This window comes from Myxocyprinus asiaticus, chromosome 3 (genome assembly GCF_019703515.2).
Source record: "Myxocyprinus asiaticus isolate MX2 ecotype Aquarium Trade chromosome 3, UBuf_Myxa_2, whole genome shotgun sequence".
In the NCBI taxonomy this organism is placed as follows: Eukaryota; Metazoa; Chordata; class Actinopteri; order Cypriniformes; family Catostomidae; genus Myxocyprinus; species Myxocyprinus asiaticus.
In genome coordinates, this window is record NC_059346.1 from 36,408,224 (window position 1) to 36,432,681 (window position 24,458).

A 24,458-nucleotide genomic window follows, 5' to 3' on the forward strand; every position below is an offset into this window, starting at 1 on the left:
GTGACATCTCCGGACAGGGCAGGATGAGTGCAGCCAGAAAATGGCGGATATAGAGGAGTTACGGGTAGGGAAAGTGCAATGATTGCTGGCTACTTTGCGTCTCTCACACTCAGAAGACATTTTGCAGTCGCCGTTTTGTAATGCTACTTCACCGGTCGGTTTGCTGCCTACGGGATAGATTATTAATAGTTAATAGGCAAATGTCTCATCACTCCGTCAGACTGATTGTGTTTAGCCTGTTAGCTTCCGTGCTCGAGCTGCTACACAAACATGGACAATCAGCCTGTAAATGTCACTGAGACTGCTTTTATTACCCGCTTTCACTGCATGAAAACGCTTTATTATCATGCCTAACCAACCTTGATGATTGTTCGTTGCAGGTAAATCGTTCTTACGGTACAGTTTCTTCACTGCTCCAATTGTTTTGGCTGATCTTTTGTTAGCTAGCGTCCGGATAAAACACTGAACATTTATATTTAAACAAGGATGTTGTTTGTTTTTAAACCCTTGTTTGCATGGTTAACTGCTGTCTAGACAAGTATATCGGACACGTGTGTGCAAATATGTGTGTAGCACACGACATTTTATATTAAAATTGCGAGCTGCACTTTTAGAGGGACACCTTGAAGGTTCTTTACAAGAACCTTAATAAGACATACTTGATTCCTGTTATTGTGAGCGTTTTCTCACCACCTGTCTCAAGATAATAGCTTTTACTTGTTTAATACACGAATCATCTTTCTAAATTTTAAATGTCTGCCTTGCAGTTTAGCATTAGTCCTAGGCAATACCAACTGAATACCGTGTGATTTGGATACATAAAAGTTAGTTAAATACATGCTTTTTTGTGCTTTTATACATGCCTATATACGTGATTTATGTTGTCTTAGAAATTGTTAGTAAATTGAGAATTGTTCAGAAACATCAATACTTTTTTCCTCCAGCAATCAGTTAATTCCTCTTGTGGTCAGTATGTGTTTTATCCTCTTTCATGCTCTTTTTGTGCTTTTAATGTTTATCTAATGGGCCTTGGAATTATTCTCAACATTTTAGATGCTTTTCGGTCTCATTTGTTAAGGATTTGTAAAGACAAATGGATTAACACATAAGAACAATGAAGCATGGACCATATAATGAAGGGTCAGTTGAGATTTTCTTATTTCTCTGGGGTTTCTTGAATGGGTACATGTGGGTGGTTGTCGCTTTCACACACAATACTGGATTTCTTGTTGGTGAAATAAATTAATCTACTTACTACTAACAAATGAAACCTTTCGTTCTTATAAAATCTCTTGTAACCATATACCACCATGTTATGCCATGATTATTATTAATACAGCTTATTGTCTTTTGGCATTCATTATAAATGCAAAACGTTTTGTAAAATTCTACAACATGGCATAGAGGGTGGCTGTTCTTATTAACTGTGTGGCTGAAACATTTCATTTGCTTTTTCATGACTGGTGTCTCAAAGTGCCCTTTTTTTATTGCCTGTTTGGATTTGTTTTGCAGAATATGGTATCAAGTTTCCGTGTCTCAGAGCTCCTGGTACTGTTAGGTTTCGCTGGAAGGAATAAGAGCGGTCGCAAACATGAACTTGTGCTGAGGGCACTGCATTTACTGAAGAGTGGCTGCAGTCCTGCTGTGCAGATCAAAATAAAGGAACTGTATCGTCGGAGATACCCAAGAACATTTGAAGGTCTTCCAGATTTGACGGCTCTTAAGTCAAGCATCAAATCTTACTTTCACATAGACGGTGGTGCCACGGTTGTGAGCTCTGATCTTTCTCTACAAACTGGCCATTCTGACCTGGTGCTGCAGCACCTGTCAAGCTGTGATTCACCTGTTTGTTATGAATCAAAGCCCATGATGAATATGCAGCAGCCCACGCCACTTATGGCCCCCGTCCACCCGGACGTTCAGATGAAATCCCTCCCTTTTTATGATGTGCTGGACGTCTTGATCAAACCATCAAGTTTAGGTAATTCTCTACAAAATGCTTGATTTCTTACGAAGTAGGCTAATTCTTGCATGGCAAAATTAACATCTGGACTTCATTTCACTTATTTCTCTATTGAAGACACCCAAAAATGAAAATTCTCTCATCATTTACTCACTTTTATGCCATCCCAGATGTGTAGGACTTTCTTCTGCTGAACACAAAGATTTTAAGGAGAATATTTCAGCTCTGTAGGTCCGTACAATGTACGTGAAAGAGGTCCAAAACTTCTAAGCTCAAAAAAGCAACATAAAAGCAGCATAAAACCGATCCTATCAACTTTGGTTGAGAACAGACTAAAATGTAACTCCTTTTTCACTGTACACCTTGCCATTACAGTCTCTAGGCACGATCATGATTTCAAGCTTGATTACCCTTCATAGTGCTTGACGCATGTGCAGAGCGTTAGATGGCGCTAGAGTAATCGAGCTTGAAATCATGATTGCCAAGCAAACTGCAGATGTCAAGATGTATTGTAAAAATGAGTTCTATTTTTGTCTGTTCTCACCCAAAATCGATTGGATCGCTTTATGGATGGATTACTTTTATGCTGCCTTTATGTGCTTTTTGGAGCTTTAAAGTTTTGGACCCCAATCACTTGCTTTGTATTGGCCTGCAGAACTGAGATATTCTTTTTAAAATCTTTGATTGTGGTATGTAGAAGAAATAAATGTATACATATTTTGGATGGCATGAGGGTGAGTAAATGATGAGGGAATTTTCATTTTTGGGTGAACTATCCCTTAAAGCTTTTGGTGATGAAGCACAGTTTTAGGGTTTTGAGTAGCACCCTACCTATTTAGGGATATGAGGGTTTTTGTTCAAACTGTTTTGTAGTTGAAGTACCGATAGCCCATCGGCTAGGTTGTAAATTATTTCCACTTTGCTTGTATTTTAGATTTAAAACAAAACCTTACACCTCTCATGACTGTTTTGTGTTTTAAAGGGGCCAGTACTGTTCAGCGGTTTCACCAGGAGAAATACTTTATATTTGCTTTGACTCCACAGCAAGTGAGAGAAGTTTGCATTTCTCGGTAAGAACTTAATATAGCTAAATAATAGGGGTGGGCGATATGACCAAAATCTTATTTCACGATATGAGTAATTTTATATCACGATAACTATATAGATCACGATATAGAATTTTTATTTGGTGGAAAATCTAGAGACATTTTTTTAATATTAAATAACCATATTGTACTGCCTATTTTTGGATAATCCAGTCAGTGAATTAAATGCTTCCAAATAATTCCTTTTATTTAATTTTCTCTTTATTTGGAACTTGACAATAGTCCAATTAAAAAAAAAATATGGTTTTAAATCATTCATAACATAATGCTAAATTTCACATTGTGCCACGTTTCAGTCTATGTTGTTGACCAATATTATTATTATTATTTATGAAGGTAAAAATTTGTCTAAATGATTTGCATGCGCAGAGTGAGATTTGTGAACGTGTGTAAATCAAGTTGCAAGCGTATGAAGAAAATTATTAGCAATACTTTAATGCTTTGCTTAAGTGTAATTCATTTGTTGTGAATCTGTACTCAACTCAACATTTGTGCCCAGTTGTCACTCTACTCAAGCTCTTTCAGTGTTTATTTTTTATTTATTTTTTTCATTTTATATAAAAATATTTAATAAATAAGCTGAAAACACTTGGAGAAAAGTGTAACACTTCTGCGATATGAAAGCATTATTCACCGAATGAAATACAGAGCTTACAAAATGAAAATAAAGAAATGATTGCTCTTTAAATTTTTTTTTCTTTTACTTTTATCATGCATTTTCTTTACAACTTTAATTACTATTTTACTTTTTATAAATTTACTTCAAATGACTGTAAACTTCTTTAGTTAAGATTCACACCACTTGGGATTTCGGAGGTGGGAGAACCCTAAATCGGGTGTCTAAATACATTGGTGTCTAAATATGGATTTACTAGTAGTCCTGTATTATATGTAATTCATAGTTTTTTTTTTTGTTTGTTTTTTTTTTTTTTTTTTTACTGGGATTCTGTTTTAGATTTGTCTGTCATTATGCATGTCATTATATAACTTGTGAAAATACATAATTACATGGAATATTTGGTTTAGTGTTTATACATTAGATGACAAAAAACTTGATTAAGAATGTCAAATGTATTTTATGCATTTTATAAAAATCAGATGATAGCTGGGACAAGTTACCTTCTTGCTCTTGGTTGAGGGTCATCTCATAGAACATGCTAAACTTATATCTAATGTTAGAATTTACAAATAAATACACATTGTTCTTAATGGTAGAAACAAACACCTAACTTGGCTCAAATTGTTATTCTGATCATTTAATGAAAACATTTGCATTAGTTTAAAAATCTTCACTGTGGTGTGAAGAAGCATTTTCACTAGTAAATCCCACTGTAGATTTGCTAGTAAAGTTTTTGTCACACAGAAAATAAAAATAAATGCTGAATCAACAAAAATGGAGTACATACATAAATATACAAATAATAATAGTGAAACATTTTACAATGTGTTAGTCGTGATCTTTTGATCTCAAGTTATGATATTTTTTCTATGTTGATGTCGCTTTGGATGCGATTCAAATCCCCTTCATGTTTAGGCTACAGCTTTTTAATAAACTAAGCAAAATCGCTACTGCACATCAGTGGATCTAATAAAAGGGTGAGCAGTTGATTCCATATTACGCGATTTCAATGAAACAGAGATCGGACCACGGCGCGATACAGAGACGGAACGCGTGTCTATGCGGGTGCACGCGGTCTCGTGCCGATCTCGTATACTCTGCCAGGGTCCGCAACTGACTAGAGCGAAGTATAATGAACTTGAAATATTTTTGAACACATACACTCTCAAAATAGAGATGGAATGTGTCCAATGGATCAAACAAAAACCACATGAGAGAATACAAGAAACTGAAAGGATTAACTATTAGAATATTTAACCCCTGTTTATGGGGCATTTTAATGCAAATCAGCAGATACAATTGGATACAATTATAGAAATCTATGTCATGTTTGTGCAGTATCCATAGGAAATTTGCAAGAACGATATAATATCAGCCTATACAGACGTTGTCATTTTTCAGGCCACAAGTCTTTTTATTTCCACAATTAATCTTTGCATGTAGTAGCTAATTATTACTGTAGGCTATCTCCCCCAATCGTGTTCATTCTCAACATCTGTAATGTTTTGTATTTGCGATCAGGCTGTCTTAGCAGTACCGCCGTTCCCTATTCGCATATTACACAGTCTGCGTAGGGCACCAACTCCCTAGGGGGGCACCAGAAACTCCACCGGCTGCCCTTACTCGCACGTTACACGTTATTCAAGGACCTGGTAGCAGTGCGCCACACAACTCATATTCCACTGACAAATCTCGCCGTTTCGCTTCTATTCTACTCCCGTAACAGCAGTGTATTCATGCGCAGTGGTGGGTAATTTTGCACATTTACCCGCCACTGTCAACAAGAAATGCTGCTAGACACAAAGATGTGTGCTTGATGAAACACACCTGATTATATTTTGAAGAACAGACGAAAGAAATCCCGCCGATGTGTGTCTGATTTGCTTTTTTGTTCAGAAGTTCATTTACGCTTTGGCGCAAATGCTTTTTTCCTCTTACAAACTGCTCCCAGATGACTGACAGAGTAGTGTTGTCCATGTGTACATTTCCATCCAAGGGTTTTTTTTGTGACAAAGTGTAGCGCATCAAAAAGTTAACCAATATAGCTGATGGAAACACAAATTATCGCTAAAATTTGTGTCGACACAATATTTTTCCGTTTAACTGTTGTGCATAAACTATGTCGATACTTCAAATGGTTTGGAAATACTTTGTCGAGAAAATTGGCATTAACGTAAAAATGTAGTGTCACATGACAGAATTTACCCCAATCGTTAGCCTGTGTTAATCATGACGATAAGGTATACATCCTTGAAAGCCAATTTATTGTACGTGAAGCACTACTCGCACTGTTATGGATTGGTCTTAACAGCATACCTACACAGATCTGATGCTGCATACACATCTGCGTCATGACACTTCCAGGAGTGCCAAAACGTATATCTCTCATGCACCTGTCATTGACAAGTGCACGGAGAACAAATGAATGGCCACTCTTTGCGATTAATCACGGTAGCCATCCGTTTATTTATTAAAGTTGCTTTTCCACACCATTCAAAATAATAGACGGCAGTCATGGAATTAGCCCACAATACAAAAAACATATTTCTATGCACAAGATATTATAAATTAAAAATAAATATACAATACTAGGAGAAAAACTTCTTTGGAACACTAACAGCCCAATTCTAGTAAATTATTGTTTAGCTTTTGAAAAAATGCCTGCAAAATTCCCTGTATTAAATAAAATAAATTACCAAATGAATAAAGCATTAAATTACAAAAATAAATTACCAAATGAAAAAATAATTGTTAGGCCTATACACTTGCCTTTTCTGTACACAAACTTAAATTAGCTTTACCCTGATCTGTGGATGAAGAAAGTCGGCTGTATGACATTCTCAGAATTTTCTACACTTTTTTCAAGACTATAAACGATCAGAATTATTTGTCCAATGTCGAGTTCACTTTCAGAAAACGAGCTTTTGAACATTTTAAATCTTTTAAATATTTTAAATCTAACCCTCTTTACCTCGGATCACATTTGCTGAGCTTCTTCAGAAAATGTCAATTGTATTATGACACAAATTAATTTTAGATGATAATCAAAGTTCAGTTGGTTGTTAAAAGTTACGGGACATAATGCAGTTGTGATGGCAATGCTTTAGATGATTGTTCAAAATAGCCTATTGAATATCAGGAATGTATCATATGTGTAAACCCTGATATTACACCGCATCAGTGTTTCTTTAATAGCTGTGCACACAGCATATACACATCGATGGATGGTCCTTATACTAAGAACGAAAGTTTACTTGGTGCAGGTTGCCAGCTTGAACAGGATCATGACGATTCGCTTTTGGGTCGGAACTGGTGGCAACCTGCGATATGCGCAACATCAGGTCCAGTTTTACAGTCCTATCAGAAGGGCAACTGTTCCCTTTTGATTGCATTTCCGTCTTCTGATTGCATTTATTTGTGAAATTAAAATGACAGTAAGCTGGCTAATTTCAATGAATTGTCTCAATACTCTCCCATTTTACCAAAACTTCAGGTGAAAGGTGCACAATTAGCGATGTACACATGTCTGTATAGAAACGGCTTAAGGGCAGATTTATTTTGCGATAAACCAGAACTTATGCGACAAAGTGTTTTTTTAAGCATGACGTCATCACGCACACCATTTTTATCAATAAAAGGCCATATGAATGGAAACAGGCAGAAGAACATTTTTTTTACGTTTTCACTTTTTCGATAAAAAAACAGCGCTAAAAGTGGATGGAAACTAGGTCTATGAGAACACTGCATAGGATCTCAGACTCAGGATGCATATGCAAATAACATGCAACGACATTGGGATTACAGGTGAATTGTCACGTGTGCCATAATTCAGTACAGCCCCTGAAATGGTTCTTGAACAAGTTTACTCTTTAGCCTATGGTAATTAATGTTATATTTTATATTCTAATATAACAAAAATTCGTTTGTTAAAATAATATATAGTATATATTTATTTGTTGAATACAAATGGACGTAATGCATCCTTATTCATGGGTTCCTTTGCACTAACTAGTCTCCTAGCTCAGACAACACACCAACTGGTCCACTGGTAGTTTTAAATTGATAGTTTTGCACATCCCTACGTTTTACCTGCAAATTATATATTACAGAGTAAAAACAATTGTCGTTTCAGACACAACTGTTCTTCAATAAGCATTTCTTTCTGAGAAAAAGTTTTTATATCAAAACATCAAATTGCAATACTCACTAAATTGCAATATCGCAATACATATCGAATCGGCAAGGAAATATTGTTGTAATATCAAATCGGGAGGTCTGTGGCAATTCCCAGCCCTACTAAATAATATGAATTGTCTTGTGGTCCTTGTCTGTAATTTGATTCTTCATTGTTTTTACCATTTGCTTTTGCTCTTACCTAGGGACTTTCTTCCAGGTGGCAGAAGGGACTACATGGTTCAAATTCAACTACGGTAAGAAACAACTATAACTGTTACCTTAATCAGCAGTATGTACAAAGTTGTCCCCTTTGTCTGAGTTATAGTCTCTTAGTTTCATCAAAGTGGCTTCTGTTTTTTGTTTTGATACTAGGTTTTGTCTAGCAGAGACCAGCTGTCCACAAGAGGACAATTATCCAAACAGCCTGTGCATCAAAGTCAATGGGAAGCTGTTCCCTCTCCCTGTATGTAGTTCTATTGTAATAAAACTACTCTAAGATTTCTGTAAACATTTTTGGGTTTTTTTCGAACCCTAAACAGTTCAAATTCTAATTAATACATGTTTTGTACATTGCATGTATGTAACAGACATTAGTTTGAATAGCAAGACATTAGAAGTGTAGTCCTGCTGTAATTTTAATAGTACACATATGAAATTGTTGATGTGATATGGTTGTGATGCAGGGCTATGCACCACCTCCTAAGAATGGTGTGGAGCAGAAAAGACCAGGCAGACCACTGAACATCACATCTCTGGTCAGGTTGTCATCTGCTGTACCCAATCAGATATCAGTTACGTGGGCACCTGAAATAGGGAAGGTTGGTGAACTTGTGAGACTGCACCTGCTATTTTAACCTTATAGTTTCACATACTCTGCAATATCAGCTTCAGCATTCTAGCTTAAATGTCTTATTTACTTGTATTGCTTATATACTAAGGATTTATATGTACTACCCTCTCATTTTCTGCAGACATACTCCATGTCTGTTTACTTGGTACGGCAGCTGACCTCCCCGTTGTTACTGCAGAGGTTAAGAATGAAGGGGATCAGAAACCCTGACCACTCCAGAGCATTAAGTAAGGATTCATCATCATCACCCCCCCCCCCCCCCCCACTCCAATTTCAATAAGTACCTCTTCAAATTGTTTTGATTCAATTAATGGGCAGAATAATTGGAATAATTTGCTAAATCCACCCCCTCTTTCCTTTTGCAACAGTTAAAGAAAAACTCACGGCAGACCCTGACAGTGAAATTGCCACAACAAGTTTGCGAGTCTCACTCATGTGTCCAGTAAGTTACTGCAACAAAAGATTGTTGACACATTACTTAGTTTAAACAGCATTGTAGACACAAATTCTGAGATTTGTGTGACTAAACTCTCCTCTTTGGCATAGCTTGGCAAGATGCGCCTTACAGTACCCTGTCGAGCTGTCACCTGTTCTCACCTGCAGTGCTTTGACGCTGCTCTTTACCTGCAAATGAATGAGAAGAAGCCTACCTGGATCTGTCCCGTCTGTGACAAAAAGGCCACATACGAGAGTCTGATTATAGATGGGTAAGTCTGCTATGGCAGAGGTGGTAAGAAACACTCTGTTCACTTTAACCATGGTAAATTCTTGAATTGAATCTTACTTTGTAGACAGTATAATATACATATAGTAAACAAGGCACACTCTACTGTTCAGGCTCTTCATGGAAATTCTCAACGATTGTACAGATGTAGATGAAATCAAATTTCAAGAGGATGGGACATGGTGTCCAATGAGACCAAAGAAGGAGACATTGAAAGTGTCATCTTCATGTATCCCAAAAATTGATTGTAAGTATAAGTTAATTACAATTCAGAGTAAAAATACCGATTTTCCAAAGCAGTGTGATCTTCGTTTGAAGGAACTTGATATTGATTCTTAAATCCCAAGATCGAGCTTTCACTTTATGTGGCAACCCTCTAAATAATCACTTGCATGTGCAACCAAATCTCGCGCTATGTGATTAAAATGACTATGATTAGCCACTAGCTGGTAAATGTTCAAATTTCACTCACCAGTCATGGAATAGTATAGTGGAGAAATTATTAGCACCGAGATCTGCGTGTTGGGAGTAAAAGTTTGGTTTAACTTGTTCTGTGTGCCCAAAGACGATCCACAGATCCATGTCATTGAATAATGTCTCTTAATACCTTTTCTGTTTTTTACAGTCAGTTTTTTAAAAATTAAATTAAAAAAAAACAACAACTTTTAATTCTAATCACACATGGATGCGCTAAAGAAATTACCCACGTCTTCTCTCGTTATATGCGCTTACTGGCTGATGTCACTTGTCTTAAATATACATTACCAATTAAGAACGTGTTCTACATATCAATGTAAATACTTGTAAATAGTACAGAGTATTAGTGGTTGAATGATATGTATTGCAGAGGCAGATTTGTTTCTTAAGGATTGTATGCGAAGCATCCGAGACATTAAACAAGCAATCACAGTCCTTTTTTTTGTTATGTGCCATGGTGCTACTACAATAATAGACCAGTGTGCAACACAGTCTCATTTAAACGGTCTGCATATCAGAGCCACGAAAGACACGTATGAGCTCAGTGTTAAAGTGCTTGTGTGTTTCACTCTCCCTCCTCAACAGTTCCCTGTAACTTTAACTGTCATGTCTAATGATAAAAAGCCAAATATCAATAAAACTAATATATACTGTCTGCAAATATGCGGATACCTCGTTTAAACATATGTAATAAACAAACCTCACAAAACTTGAGCAAATCCAGCATCCTGTGAACGCTTATTTCTTCCACTAAAGCACGTATTCTATCAGTCTCTTTTCAAAAGTTCCCTGTGACTTTTATCTTTCTAATGATAAATAGGTAAATATCATGTTTCTATCATGTACTGTCTGCAAATACGCAGATGTCTCGTTGAAACAGATGTAATTCACGAACCTCGCAAAAATCCAGCCTTTTCTTACCGTCAAGCACTCATATAATAATATCTTCCTTTGTAGCGTGTACTCTATTAGCCAGAAACAAAACCTCAGGATCAAAAGTTCCTCTGATTCACAAATCATGACAGTCAGTCCGTGACAATTCAAGCCGGTGCACCAGGCCGTTTAAACTGTCTGGAGATTGCTGTTTGCTGGATCCGCACATGCACGTATGTGCAACTTCAAAGTAAAAGTGCTTTACGTGTGCTATGAGTTAATGTCATATTTACTGTGCACTGTATGTACAATTAGTTTGATTTGGCCTTTTGTGAGAAAATGCGATTACTAATGTGCACATGCCATCCATGGTTGCTGGGCTACTGTGTGTATACTGTTATTTCCTCCTTCCTAATATATTAACAACTTTATGTGCAAATAATTACAAAAATTTGATGACTAAACAGAAATCGAAGAAACTGCTATGTACCATTTAATTTTTTATTTTTTTTTATAAAGTTAAAGTTTTGTGTGAAATCGAGTAAATAAAGTGCTAAATAAGAGTTTATTAATTTTTAGCAATTTTATGTTTATTTACTATATTAAATTGTGTGCCATATCGGCATTGTATCTGCTTATCGGCCACCCTACTCTCTGGATATCGGCATCGGTCAGACATTAAAAAACCCATATTGGTCGACCACTACAAATTATGCAAGTAAACAATAAAAATTTATAAAAAATAGATATATGCAACATAATATATGTAATTTCAAGACATTAATTGATGGAATAGTCTGAATTTGAACATTTTTCAGAAGCTAAAATGTGACCAATTTGATTAAAAACTGGACATTGTAACAGAAATGTACCCATATGAATCAAGATCGGAATCGAATTGAGAGCTTGTGAATTGGAATCGAATTGGGAAATCTGTATCAATACCCAGCCCTATTGAGAAGTGAGAAAACATTGATTAACCTGAAGTAGATTGTATTAACTTGTACCTTGTTTAAGTTGGTTGTAAATATGTTTTCCATGTTTGAAAATTATTCCTTAACCCACAAAGTGATGTCTTGCTGTGACCTGTCAGGTGCTGTCCCAGTGCGACAGAGTGCAGTGGTGCCACCCATAGAACCCAGCAGTACAAAAAAAGCAGACGTGATTGATCTGACGCTAGAGAGCTCGTCTGATGATGACGAGGACAGCGATCCTCCTCTGAAAAAGCGCTGTGTCTACATGTCTAAAGCTGAAGAGATGCACAGCAAAGGGTTTGTGCTCAATGATTCACTACAAATCAGACCATGTGTTTTACATGCACCTGTTTCAGAAGTATGAAACTGATTTGTAAGGCATGCTATTTTGTGACTTCAAAACACTGAACTTTTAACCATACTGTGTTCTAATATAGTTGTACATTTTTTAATGAATAACGTGATCAAAATGTTTCTCAAAATCCATCGTTTGATCGCAGTGGAACCTCCATATGACATCAGCATGCAAATCACCATTCTATCTGTTGTTTCTCTCTTAGGGTTTTGACGTATCAGCCATCAACTGTTCGTGTGCCAAATGTCCAGACACTGGACACCTCATACCTGACCTCCTCAATAGCAGACTACTCTGTTCCATTTCACCATTCAACCTTATCCACTATTCCCACAGATATGCAAAGTATGTATATATAATCCTTCATCCAATCAAATATGCATTCAGTCATACTCAACAGGAATGCTGAAGATTCTCATGCTATTTGTGTGTTTCCCAAAGGTCTTGATTTATTTTCGCTGATTCAAGGGGACCCCCAGGTATGTGTGAAATATTCTTAATAAGACTGCTTTGGTTTTACGTTTTAATTGTCTGTTATTCAGCTATGTTTTCTGGCGTACACAGATTTTGTTTCTAAGATATTACAGCTAATTTGCTTTCTTGTCTTATTAGCAGCATTACAGAGCCCCCATATTTTTAGACAGCCTCTCCAGCAGCCTTCAGAGTGCCACCACCAGCATTGGCCTGGTATCCTCATCAGCTCAGTACTCAGTAGAGACGGGAACCCATAGCAGCAGCTCTAGTCACGAGACTGGTGTCATCACCGGAGGATCCTCAGGCCTGTCAGACATTATCTCACTAGACTGAATCATGGTTCATCTTTATTGGCCAGAATTTAGCCAGTCACTAAACCAACCACACTCTAAGTCAGATTAGCTAAGCTAAAACATTTTTATGTTGGACTATGGAATTTAAGAATTATATTTTGACATGGACCTAGGAGGACTGCAATGAAGCGAGATCATATTTCCTGTGAGTTCTGTGGCTGGGTTAGCAAATGCAACCCTGACTCTAGCTATTTTTCCCTCAAATTGGGGAAACTTAAGTTATACTATAATGACTCTCATCCATTAACTTTTTGATGGGAGGAGCAAAGTAAACTACAAAAAAAAAGAAAAAAAGTGGACTGGAAATTTCAGACACGTCAAACCATCAGCGGTTCTGCGGTTGAAGCGAAAACAATTTCAGCGGCAGCTCAGTTTGTTGTCCTTTTGAATTTCAGCAGTGCAATTATTTTTTTGTTTGTTACAATTTCAGACTTCAGTTGCAGCAATAAAAACTGTCTGTTGTATATTGTAAAATGTTTACTCGTCTGTTATCAAGACAAATGTCAGATTGCAACACTTGTCTGTTTTTAAAGATTGTGGTTTTAAATTGTTTGAATTATTTTACCATGAGCCATCATATTCTTGGTTGCTGATGCAGTAAACCTATTTTGAATTTGTAATTTTATGTTGAAGTTGTTTTTATCTCAAAGATGTCTAACATATTTGCCTCGAACTGCAACATGACCTGCATTAAAACTCTAATTTTAATGGTTCTTGGTCTGCTAACAAGACATGCAGCTATAGGTCAAATGAAAATTAAGCCAAGCAAACATTTATATATGTAACAGGATCAATACAATACACAAATCTAACTTATTTTGCAAGTCTTTTATTGCTAATGGTTATTTATTTTATAGACATGAGTAGCAGTTTGAATTCATCTCACATATAGTCTTACTGGATATGAGCCATACACTATGAACTGTGTAATTTCAAGAAACTCTGAAGGCATGTGAATTGTTAGTTCTATTACACAAGTAGCAGTTCCCCTGTTGTGTAAATTGTATGTACTATTTTGAGTCTAAAACCCAACACTGATTATGCTGTAAATGTTGATACATTGCATTGTTTTTTCTGCCAGTCAGGGCTGAGTTTTATAATGATTGCATCTCTATTGATGATGGCACAGAGACTTAAGTTTTTGAGTATCATGAATTCTTTGCCAAAAGGAGGGCATGAATAATACATGGATCTCCGAATACATGTAAACCAATCCACAGTTATTCTATAATTATTTCATGTTCATTTGAAAATACCTATTTTTACATTTTAAATGATTAAGTTCAGACTTTTGTGGTGTTTCACTGTATTGGCTGTATTTTCTGCATCATGTATGGATTAATGCACACAAGTTTAGCAAGGTCAGATTTTATTGGCTGCAAGATTGTTCAGCTTTGACATTTTAAATTAAGATTAAGGTTTTCAGTGTAAACCTTATTCCATACACTTCAGAATCATTACTTTGGAGTTTTTTTTTTTTAAACATTGTAAGATGATAGCTTTAATCACCATTTTTACAATCCATAGTCATTTATAGTTTGTCCAAGAAGTTGTCCAATGCTGGGATGCCCTCCTTTAGACCTTTGCGCTTACGGGTCTCTGCAACAACCTGGCTAGGTTTGCTGTTTACATCATAGGGGTCACCTGGCAAAATCTGCCAGTGGTCAAACACACACTGAGGGAAGGCCTGTCCTCCTGTGTTAGACCGCAGGTCTGCTGTGAAACCTGTACAGAAACAAATGCAAAAAAATCAAAGATAGCTGATAAATGCATTACATGTTTATATTCTGCCGTTCTGTTTAACTGCAACAACAACTTTTGTTTTAAGTTTACCAATTATTGTTGGTAACAAAAATGACAAATCTTTGTTATCCTAGTGCTATCATTTTGAACTAATAAAAAAAAAAAGAAACCAAGTTGCTTCAAGTTTGAAAGCAGCTCACCAAATGATTCATTTACAGGCAGGTATGCCTTAACAACAAATATAGGTGTCCTTGCCACTTGGGACTCCTCAAAGACATGGCCTCTTTTTCTGTTCAGCACACCGTAGATGCCACCAACAACCTGCTCTGGGCACTGGAGGGAAAAAAGCAAATATTTTAGTGTCATCGAGATTTAGACTGATTTCTCGTTTGTATTAGAAAGAATCCACCATATGTACCTGAATCTCAACCAGGTAAATGGGCTCCATGAGTCTCGGCTGAGCAGTAAGCACAGAAGCATACAGAACCCTACGGGCTGTAGGAATGACCTGACCACCACCTCTGTGGATGGCATCAGCATGAAGGGTGACGTCATGAATGTCAAATCGGGTTGCTCGCATATTCTCTTCACAGAGAGCACCCTAGTAAGGTAACAAAAAGAGTATCTTAAAAATGTCATATTGAAATTTTATCATAATCTAAACTGAACTTCTGTATGTAGCAGTATCGATGAATATATAATACATTAATTAGTTGTCACTCACTTCTTTGGTTGCCCACTGGAAACCAGCCACTACGCTGTCCTTTATCTCATTCAAATATTGAACTCCCTTTGTGACATCCACAAGAATGTTGGGCCCTGTGCCATCTGGTCCAAAGCACCATATCTTACGGGCCTCCGCAACCTCCCATTCATATTTTTCAGTCAGGTAGCGAGCTCTCTGTTTAACCTCCTGCCGAGAGGTCACATCACCCTTATCAATGTCCTCAGCCAAGCCATCTGGGAAAGGACGAGCCTTCATGTACAGCCGATTGTGCTTGTTGGGCGACTTGGACAAGCAAACCTGGTCTGATTCAGCACTAACTGTTTCACGATATGACACAACTGGGTCTGATTTCTTTAAAAAAAAAAAAAAAAAAGACTTGAAGCTGTTACCAAAAATGAAAGTAAGGAACACACAAAAAAATATCTGCACACTCATCAGTGTTTATGAGTCATCTAAGTGTTACCTTCAGAGGGATGCAAGCATGATCTTCCTCAAGGTCTTTCAGGCAAATCTCCAGATGCAGCTCTCCAGCACCCGCCACTATGTGCTCGCCAGACTCTTCAATGATACACTGGCAAAATGCAGATATCAATTTCATCATGATCTCACACTGTTTGTAGTATTAGAAAATAAATGTGTATCTCTGTTATCAGAAAGATCAAAGATCTAGTATATCAATTTTATGTAATAAGTAATTTGAGTGAGCCAGATTTCTGCAGCTTTTGAATTTATATTTTGTTTGAACCTTAAAGGCATAGTTCACCTAAAAATGAAAATTCTCTCATCATTTACTCACTTTCATACCTTCCCAGATGTGTATGACTTTCTTTCTTTTTCTGAACACAAACTAAGATTTTTAGAAGAATATCTCAGCTCTGTAGGCCCATACAATGCAAGTGAATGGTGGCCAGAAATTTGAAGCTCCAAAAATCACATAAAGGGAGCATAAAAGTAATCCATATGACTCCAGTGGTTTAGTATTTGTCTTCTGAAGCAACTTTGGGTGAAAAAGATCAATAATTTAATAGTTTTTCAGAATGTGAAAGTGGAGATTTAGAGTACAAAAGGACTTAAATTGTTTCTCACCCACACATCATATTGCTTCTGAAGACAGATTTAACCAATGGAGTCGTATGGATTACTGTTATGCTGCCTTTATGTGATTTTTGGAGTTTGAAAGGTCTGGTCACCATTTACTTGCATTGTGAGGACCCACAGAGCTGAGATATCCTTCTAAAAATCTTTGTTTGTGTTCTGCTGAAGAAAGAAAGTCATACACATCTGGAATGGCATGAGAGTAAGTAAATGATGAGAGAATTTTCATTTGTGGGTTAACTATCCCTTAAATAGATCTAATATGCTTACCTGAACCATGGGATCAGACTTAGCCAGACGTTTGAGGCCCTCCACCAACTTTGGCAGATCAGCTGGGTTTTTGGCCTCCACAGCAACTCTCACCACAGGACTAACGCTGAACTTCATAACACGCATGTTGTGAGCATTTTCAAAGGTGGTGATGGTTCCGGTCTTAACCAGGAACTGATCGACCCCAACCAAACCAACAATGTTCCCACATGGCACATCTTCAATGGGCTCTACATAGCGACCCATCATCAGGATAGTTCTGAGGAGGACATGACAATTTAATCAAATCTCTGATGATCAATGAGGATGCATTATGTGTGTAACCTATGGACACAAACCTTTGGATTGGCTTCAAGTACAAGTCCTCTTTCTTTCCTGGTGTGAAGTTCGGGCCCATGATGCGCACCTTCTGCCCAGTAGCAACAACACCAGAGAAGACACGACCAAAGGCATAGAATCTACCCTTGTCAGTGCTTGGCACCATCTTGGAGATATACATCATAAGAGGAGCTTTAGGATCGCAATTCTTTATCCCTGGAAAGTCAAAGGAGGAAGTTGACATAAAGGTTGCCAACAAGGTAAAGCTCCTTGAAGTGTAAAACCTCTTGCAATGTTGTGACTAACCCATGGCAGCCTCATCATCACCAGGACCCTCATATAGCAGTTCACAGCGGTACCTCTGGGCTGTGACGGGAGAAGGAAGATGGATGGTAATCATCTGGAGTAAAGCTTCACCTGCAGGTAACCAACGGCGCATAACAGCCTGGAAACATGGTACAACCATGCATAAATTAGACCAGTATGGACTTTCATTAATTATTACCTCTTAGGGTTTGATTATTCACTGAAAATTTACTTTCATCATTACTTTTACCTTAAGTAGAGCTTTTCCTTCTTTTTCTTTGTCCTCCGCATCAAGCTTTACGTCAAGTTTTTCAATCAATTTCTGGGTCTCTTCTTTCTTGAAATTCATAATGGCATCAAAAACCTGTGTAAAGAGTTCAAATTGGAGATTGATTGATGAACGTTAATACCAAAAGGAGAATCAGGTATTAACAAGAAGGAATTGATTTAAACGCACACCTTAAAGATTGGATCCAAGACAAGTTGGGAGAAAGTGCGAGGCAGCTTATTGCCATCTGCATTGGTTGCTGATTTGCTGAATTTTCCACAGGAAGGATCAAAGTACCTGGAAAAGAAGGCCTTGAATTAAAAGGAGAATACATACAGTTCATACACACAGATATATAAGGGATATCATATGAGTAAGTCATACTTTCACTGTGCTCAAATGTCCTTATTTATAAAACAAAATGCTTACTTATCTCCCCAAAGCTTTTTCATCATCTCTTCCACTTTCTTGGCACGTTCTGCTGGAGTGAGGTCTGCTTTATTTTGATCACCTTTAGCAGCAAACTTGGCAACATACATCTCTGCAAACTGTTTCAGAGTAAAAGCCCAGCCATGGAGGCCTGAACCAAATCCTACAGTCCCAACCACAGGATCCACCTAAAGGAGAAAGAAACAGATACACAAAACAAATGCTCTACTCAAAGTTCACTTTTCAGTCTAAACTGTAGTTCCAAGGTTCCATTTGTTAAGATTACTTAAAAACACCAAATTCCACCTCCTGTTTGCTTAGGAGTTTGTTTGTTTATTTTATAATTTATGAACGTCTGACTACTTAGTATGCATCTTATTACAAGACTACTTGCTAAAAAGTTGATTTGAGTTTATTTTATTAGCTTGTAGAAATCGCAGAGTGATACAAGAAGAAGGAAGGATGGCTCAGATACCCGGATGAGCAGTTTGATACGTCCATGTGCGGTGATTACAGAGAAATATCAGACCGCTAGATGGAGCCATTGACCAATCAGAATCGAGTATTCCAGGCAGCCGTGTAATAACTAATGTTAACGAATGGAACCTTATTGTAAAGCGTTAACTAAATTTCTTGTTTCCTTATTAAAATTCAGATGCCAGCTTGAGTGAACCATTACCATAATGTTTCCCATTGGTCCATGCTCTCCTTCACCATAGGTTGAGATGATGACATTCACATTCTCCACAATCCGCTGGAAAGTTTGGTAAAGCTCATCGGGTTCCAGCTGCAGCTCAAGGAGAGCTCGGTCCATCTTGTTCATCATTAAGACAGGCTTGATACGCTCTGCAATGGCTTGTCTCAAGACTGTCTCAGTCTGCACACACACACCTGTTGGACAAGGCACATTTTTAAACTCTTTAAAAACAAATTGTTCAGACATTAAATTATTTTCCCACAGGTTTGGTTATTTGCCACAACAAATAGTATGGTGGGCCCTCAAATATTTGCATGAGGATAAATACTGCCTGAAAAATCATATTTTACAAGTCTGTGGAAGTATGGAATGCCTTAATTAGAGACAAGCAGTGTTAATGTGATATTCTGACAAAAAAGTAAGGTACCTATTAATGACAAAGTGCCATGCAAGTGATGCCTTACCTGATACACAGTCTACCACTACAAGGGCACCATCTGTAACTCTAAGTGCTGCCGTCACCTCAGAGGAGAAGTCAACGTGTCCCGGTGAGTCTATCAGGTTTATGAGGAAGCCAGAACCATCCTTGCATTGCTTAATAAAATCCAAGTCATTTTCATGGAGCTCATAATAAAGAGAGATAGCTCTGTAGGGGGGAAATACATTTCAAACCATTGTGGTAAATTGGCTGGTATATCTACAAACTATCCTTTTAGTAAAATCTAAATATCAATATGAAAATCTATAACTTTAGCATTATTTACTCTGCTGACAAATTCATTATTTACACTCACTGGCCACTTTATTAGGTGCACCTGTACATCTACTTATTCAAGCGATCATCTAATCAGCCAATCGTGTGGCAGCAGTGTAATGTATAAAATCATGCAGATATGGGTCAGGAGCTTCAGTTAATGTTCACATCAACCATCAGAATGGGGAAAAAATGTGATCTCAGTGATTTAGACCATGGCATGATTGTTGGTGCCAGACGGGCTGGTTTGAGTATTTCTGTAACTGCTGATCTCCTGGGATTTTCACACGCAACAGTCTCTAGAGTGTAAAGAGAATGGTGCAAAAAACAAAAAACATCCAGTGAATGGCAGTTCTGCAGACTGAAACACCTTGTTGATGAGAGAGGTCAACAGAGAATGGACAGACTGGTTGGAGCTGACAGAAAGGCTATGGTAACTCAGATAAACACTCTGTACAATTGTAGTGAGCAGAATAGCATCTCAGAATGCACAACATGGCGAACCTTGAGGTGGATGGGCTACAGCAGCAGAAGACCTGAGGCTGCAGTGGGCCTACCATTTGTGTACCTCAGCAGAAATCCAGATTTGTCAGACCAGGTGATGTTTTTCCAATCATCTACTGTCCAGTTTTGGTAAGCCTGTGCCCACTGCAGCCTCAGTTTCCTGTTCTAAGATGACAGTAGTGGTACACGGAGGGGTCTTCTGCTGCTGTAGCCCATCTGCCTAAATGTTCAACATGTTGTGTGTTTAGAAATGCTTTTCTGCATAGAACTGTTGTAAAGCATGGTTATTTGGGTTACGGTCACTTTCCTGTCAGCTTGGACCAGTTGTGGCCATTCTCCATTGATCTCTGTCATTAAAAAGCCGTTTTTGCCCACAGAACTTTTTTTTGTTTCTCGCACCATTCTCTTTACACTCTAGAGACTGTTGCGCGTGAAAATCCCAGGAGATCAGCAGTTAAAGAAATACTCAAACCAGCCTGTCTGGCAACAACAATCATGCCACGGTCGAAATCACTGAGATCACATTTTTTTCCCCATTCTGATGGTTGATGTGAACATTAACTGAAGCTCCTGACCCATATCTTCATGATTTTATACATTACACTGCTGCCACGCGATTGGCTGATTATATAATTGCATGAATAAGAAGATGTACAGGTGTTCCTAATAAAGTGGCTGGTGAGTGTATATATATATATATATGTATATTTCATATTTATTATTCATAGTATATTTCAGCATATTTCATTTACTGTATATATATATATATATATATATATATATATACACATACATATATACACACACAACATATATTCACATATATATATATATCATATATATATATATATATATATATATATATATATATATATATATATATATACAGGTGCATCTCAATAAATTAGAATGTCGTGGAAAAGTTCATTTATTTCAGTAATTCGACTCAAATTGTGAAACTCGTGTATTAAATAAATTCAATGCACACAGACTGAAGTAGTTTAAGTCTTCGGTTCTTTTAATTGTGATGATTTTGGCTCACATTTAACAAAAACCCACCAATTCACTCTCTCAAAAAATTAGAATATGGTGACATGCCAATCAGCTAATCAACTCAAAACACCTGCAAAGGTTTCCTGAGCCTTCAAAATGGTCTCTCAGTTTGGTTCACTAGGCTACACAATCATGGGGAAGACTGCTGATCTGACAGTTGTCCAGAAGACAATCATTGACACCCTTCACAAGGAGGGTAAGCCACAAACATTCATTGCCAAAGAAGCTGGCTGTTCACAGAGTGCTGTATCCAAGCATGTTAACAGAAAGTTGAGTGGAAGGAAAAAGTGTGGAAGAAAAAGATGCACAACCAACCGAGAGAACCGCAGCCTTATGAGGATTGCAAAATCGATTCAAGAATTTGGGTGAACTTCACAAGGAATGGACTGAGGCTGGGGTCAAGAGCCACCACACACAGACGTGTCAAGGAATTTGGCTACAGTTGTCGTATTCCTCTTGTTAAGCCACTCCTGAACCACAGACAACGTCAGAGGCGTCTTACCTGGGCTAAGGAGAAGAAGAACTGGACTGTTGCCTAGTGGTCCAAAGTCCTCTTTTCAGATGAGAGCAAGTTTTGTATTTCAATTGGAAACCAAGGTCCTAGAGTCTGGAGGAAGGGTGGAGAAGCTCATAGCCCAAGTTGCTTGAAGTCCAGTGTTAAGTTTCCACAGTCTGTGATGATTTGGGGTGCAATGTCATCTGCTGGTGTTGGTCCATTGTGTTTTTTGAAAACCAAAGTCACTGCACCCATTTACCAAGAAATTTTGGAGCACTTCATGCTTCCTTCTGCTGACCAGCTTTTTAAAGATGCTGATTTCATTTTCCAGCAGGATTTGGCACCTGCCCACACTGCCAAAAGCACCAAAAGTTGGTTAAATGACCATGGTGTTGGTGTGCTTGACTGGCCAGCAAACTCACCAGACCTGAACCCCATAGAGAATCTATGGGGTATTGTCAAGAGGAAAATGAGAAACAAGAAACCAAAAAATGCAGATGAGCTGAAGGCCACTGTCAAAGAAACCTGGGCTTCCATACCACCTCAGCAGTGCCACAAACTGATCACCTCCATGCCACGCCGAATTGAGGCAGTAATTAAAGCAAAAGGAGCCCCTGCCAAGTATTGAGTACATATACAGTAAATGAACATACTTTCCAGAAGGCCAACAATTCACTAAAAATGTTTTTTTTTTATTGGTCTTATGATGTATTCTAATTTTTTGAGATAGTGAATTGGTGGGTTTTTGTTAAATGTGAGCCAAAATCATCACAATTAAAAGAACCAAAGACTTAAACTACTTCAGTTTGTGTGCACTGAATTTATTTAATACACGAGTTTCACAATTTGAGTCGAATTACTGAAATAAATTAACTTTTCCACGACATTCTAATTTATTGAGATGCACCTGTATATATACACACACTTTATATAGTATATATTTATACATCATATATACATACACACACACACACATATATATATATATATATTTCATATTTATTATTTATAGTATATTTCAGTATATTTAATTTACTGTATATACACACACACACACACACACACACACACACACTATATATTCATATATAAGTCCAATAGGAATAAGAAGAGTAAAAAAAAAATTTTACATTTAAAACAGGACTACCTACGTTGACTTTATGGTGATACACCTTTCCTGTTCATCTTTTCTCGTGTCAGTGAATCTGGTCTCTCCTGCACGTGCAGAAGCAATAATACCAGCCTTGCACACCAAGGAATCAGTGAGAGTAGATTTGCCATGGTCCACATGGGCAATCACAGACATGTTCCTGATGTTGGACTTTTTGTCCATAATTTCCCTAATCTGGTCTATCGTGAAATTCACCTGAGGGACAAAGACGAGTTTGTCAAGTGTTGTTTGGGGAGTAAATCTGATCATGTTTGTATATAGGACACTATGTGATTTCAAAACAAAAGTATGCCTCGGGTAAAATGTCAGCCTAATAGAACTCATGGATTTAACTTCTGAGTCCCGGACCCCCCATAAGAGTTAAGGGACCCCCCATAAGACCTAAAAAAAAATTAACACGGAGTAAGGGGAAATAATAGCTATTATGCTTATAAGTCAAACTGCATTTAATGTCTTTATGATTGCTCAAAAAAATAAAAAAAAAACAAAAAAAAAAATAAAAACACAGGAGAGTGCATTCAAGTTACTGCATGTCCCATGTAAGTGCGTAGTTACTGGGGAGCCGCTATGCTACAGTCTCTCTAGCACAGGCGCTGCCCAGCGATGCACTCAGCCAACGACAAGCTTGTTTTGACTGACTGACGGCCCTCAAAAACAATAACACAGTAGTCCCGTCACTATAATGTCTGTATATGCATTTCAGTAGCCCTCCAGCATCTCTGCGCTCGAAACTTTAATACGCGTATAGAAAGGACAGTGGGCGTGCACACACTATTTACTGTATAACGTGCTAATGTTATTCCAACATGCGCGAGCGCCCTTTTCTGGCCATATCCCTAAAATGACGCGGCTTACTTACTCTTAAAAACAAAGATTGAATAAACCGCATGCGGTAGTGATTCATTTTGTTACGAGACAAACTTTAGGAAGTCGCGACTTATTCTTTATCATGTCCCTTCGAATGAAAAGGTCTATGCGCCAATATTTCAGTGCGTCATTCCCGTTCCTAACTATTTTATCGTAGAGACGTCTTTACATTTTCAGAATGTAATTCAAGTTCAAGGTTGACATATTATAAGCCGGTTTACGTCAATGACATCAGAATAAGATTATATAAACGACTGAAGAAATCCAACGGTCCCAAATGTACGAAAAATGTTTACTATAACAATTCAGTCATTTTTAATACAGGCATAAAAAATAAAAATAAAAATAAATAAAAAAACAATCTTACCATTTTGGCGAGTGGCTCACAAGTCTAGGACTGCCTCTGTTGCGGTCGGTGATCCTCTCCGGTGGAGAAGAGAGAACAGGCTCGTTTGAGATGCCAAGCCTCGCTTTGAAAGCAGACGACAGTATACGGATGCAGTCAGATGAGGAGTGAAATAACTGCTGTTAAGTCGGATAGTTCTCACTTCTCATAGTAGATCAGCCGCTTCGAGACCAAAGGCAGATATCGCGGGATTCACGTTCATGCGCTGTTGATGATAAAGTGGACATAATTTAAATTGTTGCTTTAAGATGAAAATAAATATGATGAAAAAGACACTCTGTGTACCTGTTATTTAATTCCCCCCATAAGACGTGTCTTCCATTTTTAGCTTAATAAAGACACGTATTTTAGATATTTCAGAAATACGATAAAAATCACATATCCCGCACTGTCAGAGTGTAGAGAATATT

General features: G+C 37.6%; 2 protein-coding genes across 11 annotated transcripts; one reads left to right on the forward strand and one right to left on the reverse strand.

Annotated features, from left to right (window-relative positions):
- The first annotated feature begins 16 nt into the window (after positions 1 to 16).
- LOC127418044 (E3 SUMO-protein ligase PIAS2-like) lies at positions 17 to 14,449 on the forward strand. Of its 9 annotated transcripts, none has more exons than XM_051658423.1 (15): positions 17 to 64; positions 1,054 to 1,140; positions 1,513 to 1,981; positions 2,946 to 3,033; positions 8,068 to 8,118; positions 8,237 to 8,327; positions 8,548 to 8,682; positions 8,836 to 8,941; positions 9,083 to 9,156; positions 9,261 to 9,421; positions 9,552 to 9,685; positions 11,882 to 12,059; positions 12,323 to 12,462; positions 12,559 to 12,596; positions 12,730 to 14,449. In XM_051658423.1, exons 3-15 carry the CDS (start codon positions 1,516 to 1,518, stop codon positions 12,922 to 12,924), a joined length of 1,857 nt encoding a protein of 618 aa, XP_051514383.1. In that variant the 5' UTR covers positions 17 to 64; positions 1,054 to 1,140; positions 1,513 to 1,515; the 3' UTR covers positions 12,925 to 14,449. The 9 variants fall into 9 exon arrangements, with proteins under 9 accessions (XP_051514383.1, XP_051514365.1, XP_051514375.1 ...); XM_051658405.1 differs by having other exon boundaries at positions 21 to 966; XM_051658415.1 differs by having other exon boundaries at positions 21 to 966; positions 1,079 to 1,140.
- LOC127418027 (elongation factor 2-like) lies at positions 14,297 to 24,166 on the reverse strand. 2 transcript variants are annotated; one of them, XM_051658346.1, is made up of 15 exons: positions 24,010 to 24,166; positions 22,756 to 22,970; positions 19,262 to 19,443; positions 18,780 to 18,991; positions 18,101 to 18,288; positions 17,863 to 17,968; positions 17,654 to 17,767; positions 17,404 to 17,542; positions 17,118 to 17,313; positions 16,780 to 17,038; positions 15,878 to 15,985; positions 15,412 to 15,765; positions 15,106 to 15,288; positions 14,888 to 15,020; positions 14,297 to 14,669 (listed from the first exon to the last, which is right to left on the reverse strand). In XM_051658346.1, exons 1-15 carry the CDS (start codon positions 24,010 to 24,012, stop codon positions 14,476 to 14,478), a joined length of 2,586 nt encoding a protein of 861 aa, XP_051514306.1. In that variant the 5' UTR covers positions 24,013 to 24,166; the 3' UTR covers positions 14,297 to 14,475. The 2 variants fall into 2 exon arrangements, with proteins under 2 accessions (XP_051514306.1, XP_051514314.1); XM_051658354.1 differs by lacking the exon at positions 22,756 to 22,970 and having other exon boundaries at positions 24,010 to 24,155.
- Positions 24,167 to 24,458: the final 292 nt, after the last annotated feature.

Excerpts from the sequence above, each read along its gene's own strand:
- LOC127418044 (XM_051658379.1), top strand. The coding sequence starts at position 41 with ATGGCGGATATAGAGGAGTTACGG. Across the intron at positions 1,982-2,945 it reads GATCAAACCATCAAGTTTAG|GGGCCAGTACTGTTCAGCGG; the intron begins GTAATTCTCTAC and ends TGTGTTTTAAAG. Across the intron at positions 8,119-8,236 it reads ATGGTTCAAATTCAACTACG|GTTTTGTCTAGCAGAGACCA; the intron begins GTAAGAAACAAC and ends TTTTGATACTAG.
- LOC127418027 (XM_051658346.1), bottom strand. Across the intron at positions 17,039-17,117 it reads TACTTGAAGCCAATCCAAAG|AACTATCCTGATGATGGGTC; the intron begins GTTTGTGTCCAT and ends TGTCCTCCTCAG. Across the intron at positions 15,021-15,105 it reads TTTACCTGGTTGAGATTCAG|TGCCCAGAGCAGGTTGTTGG; the intron begins GTACATATGGTG and ends TTTTCCCTCCAG.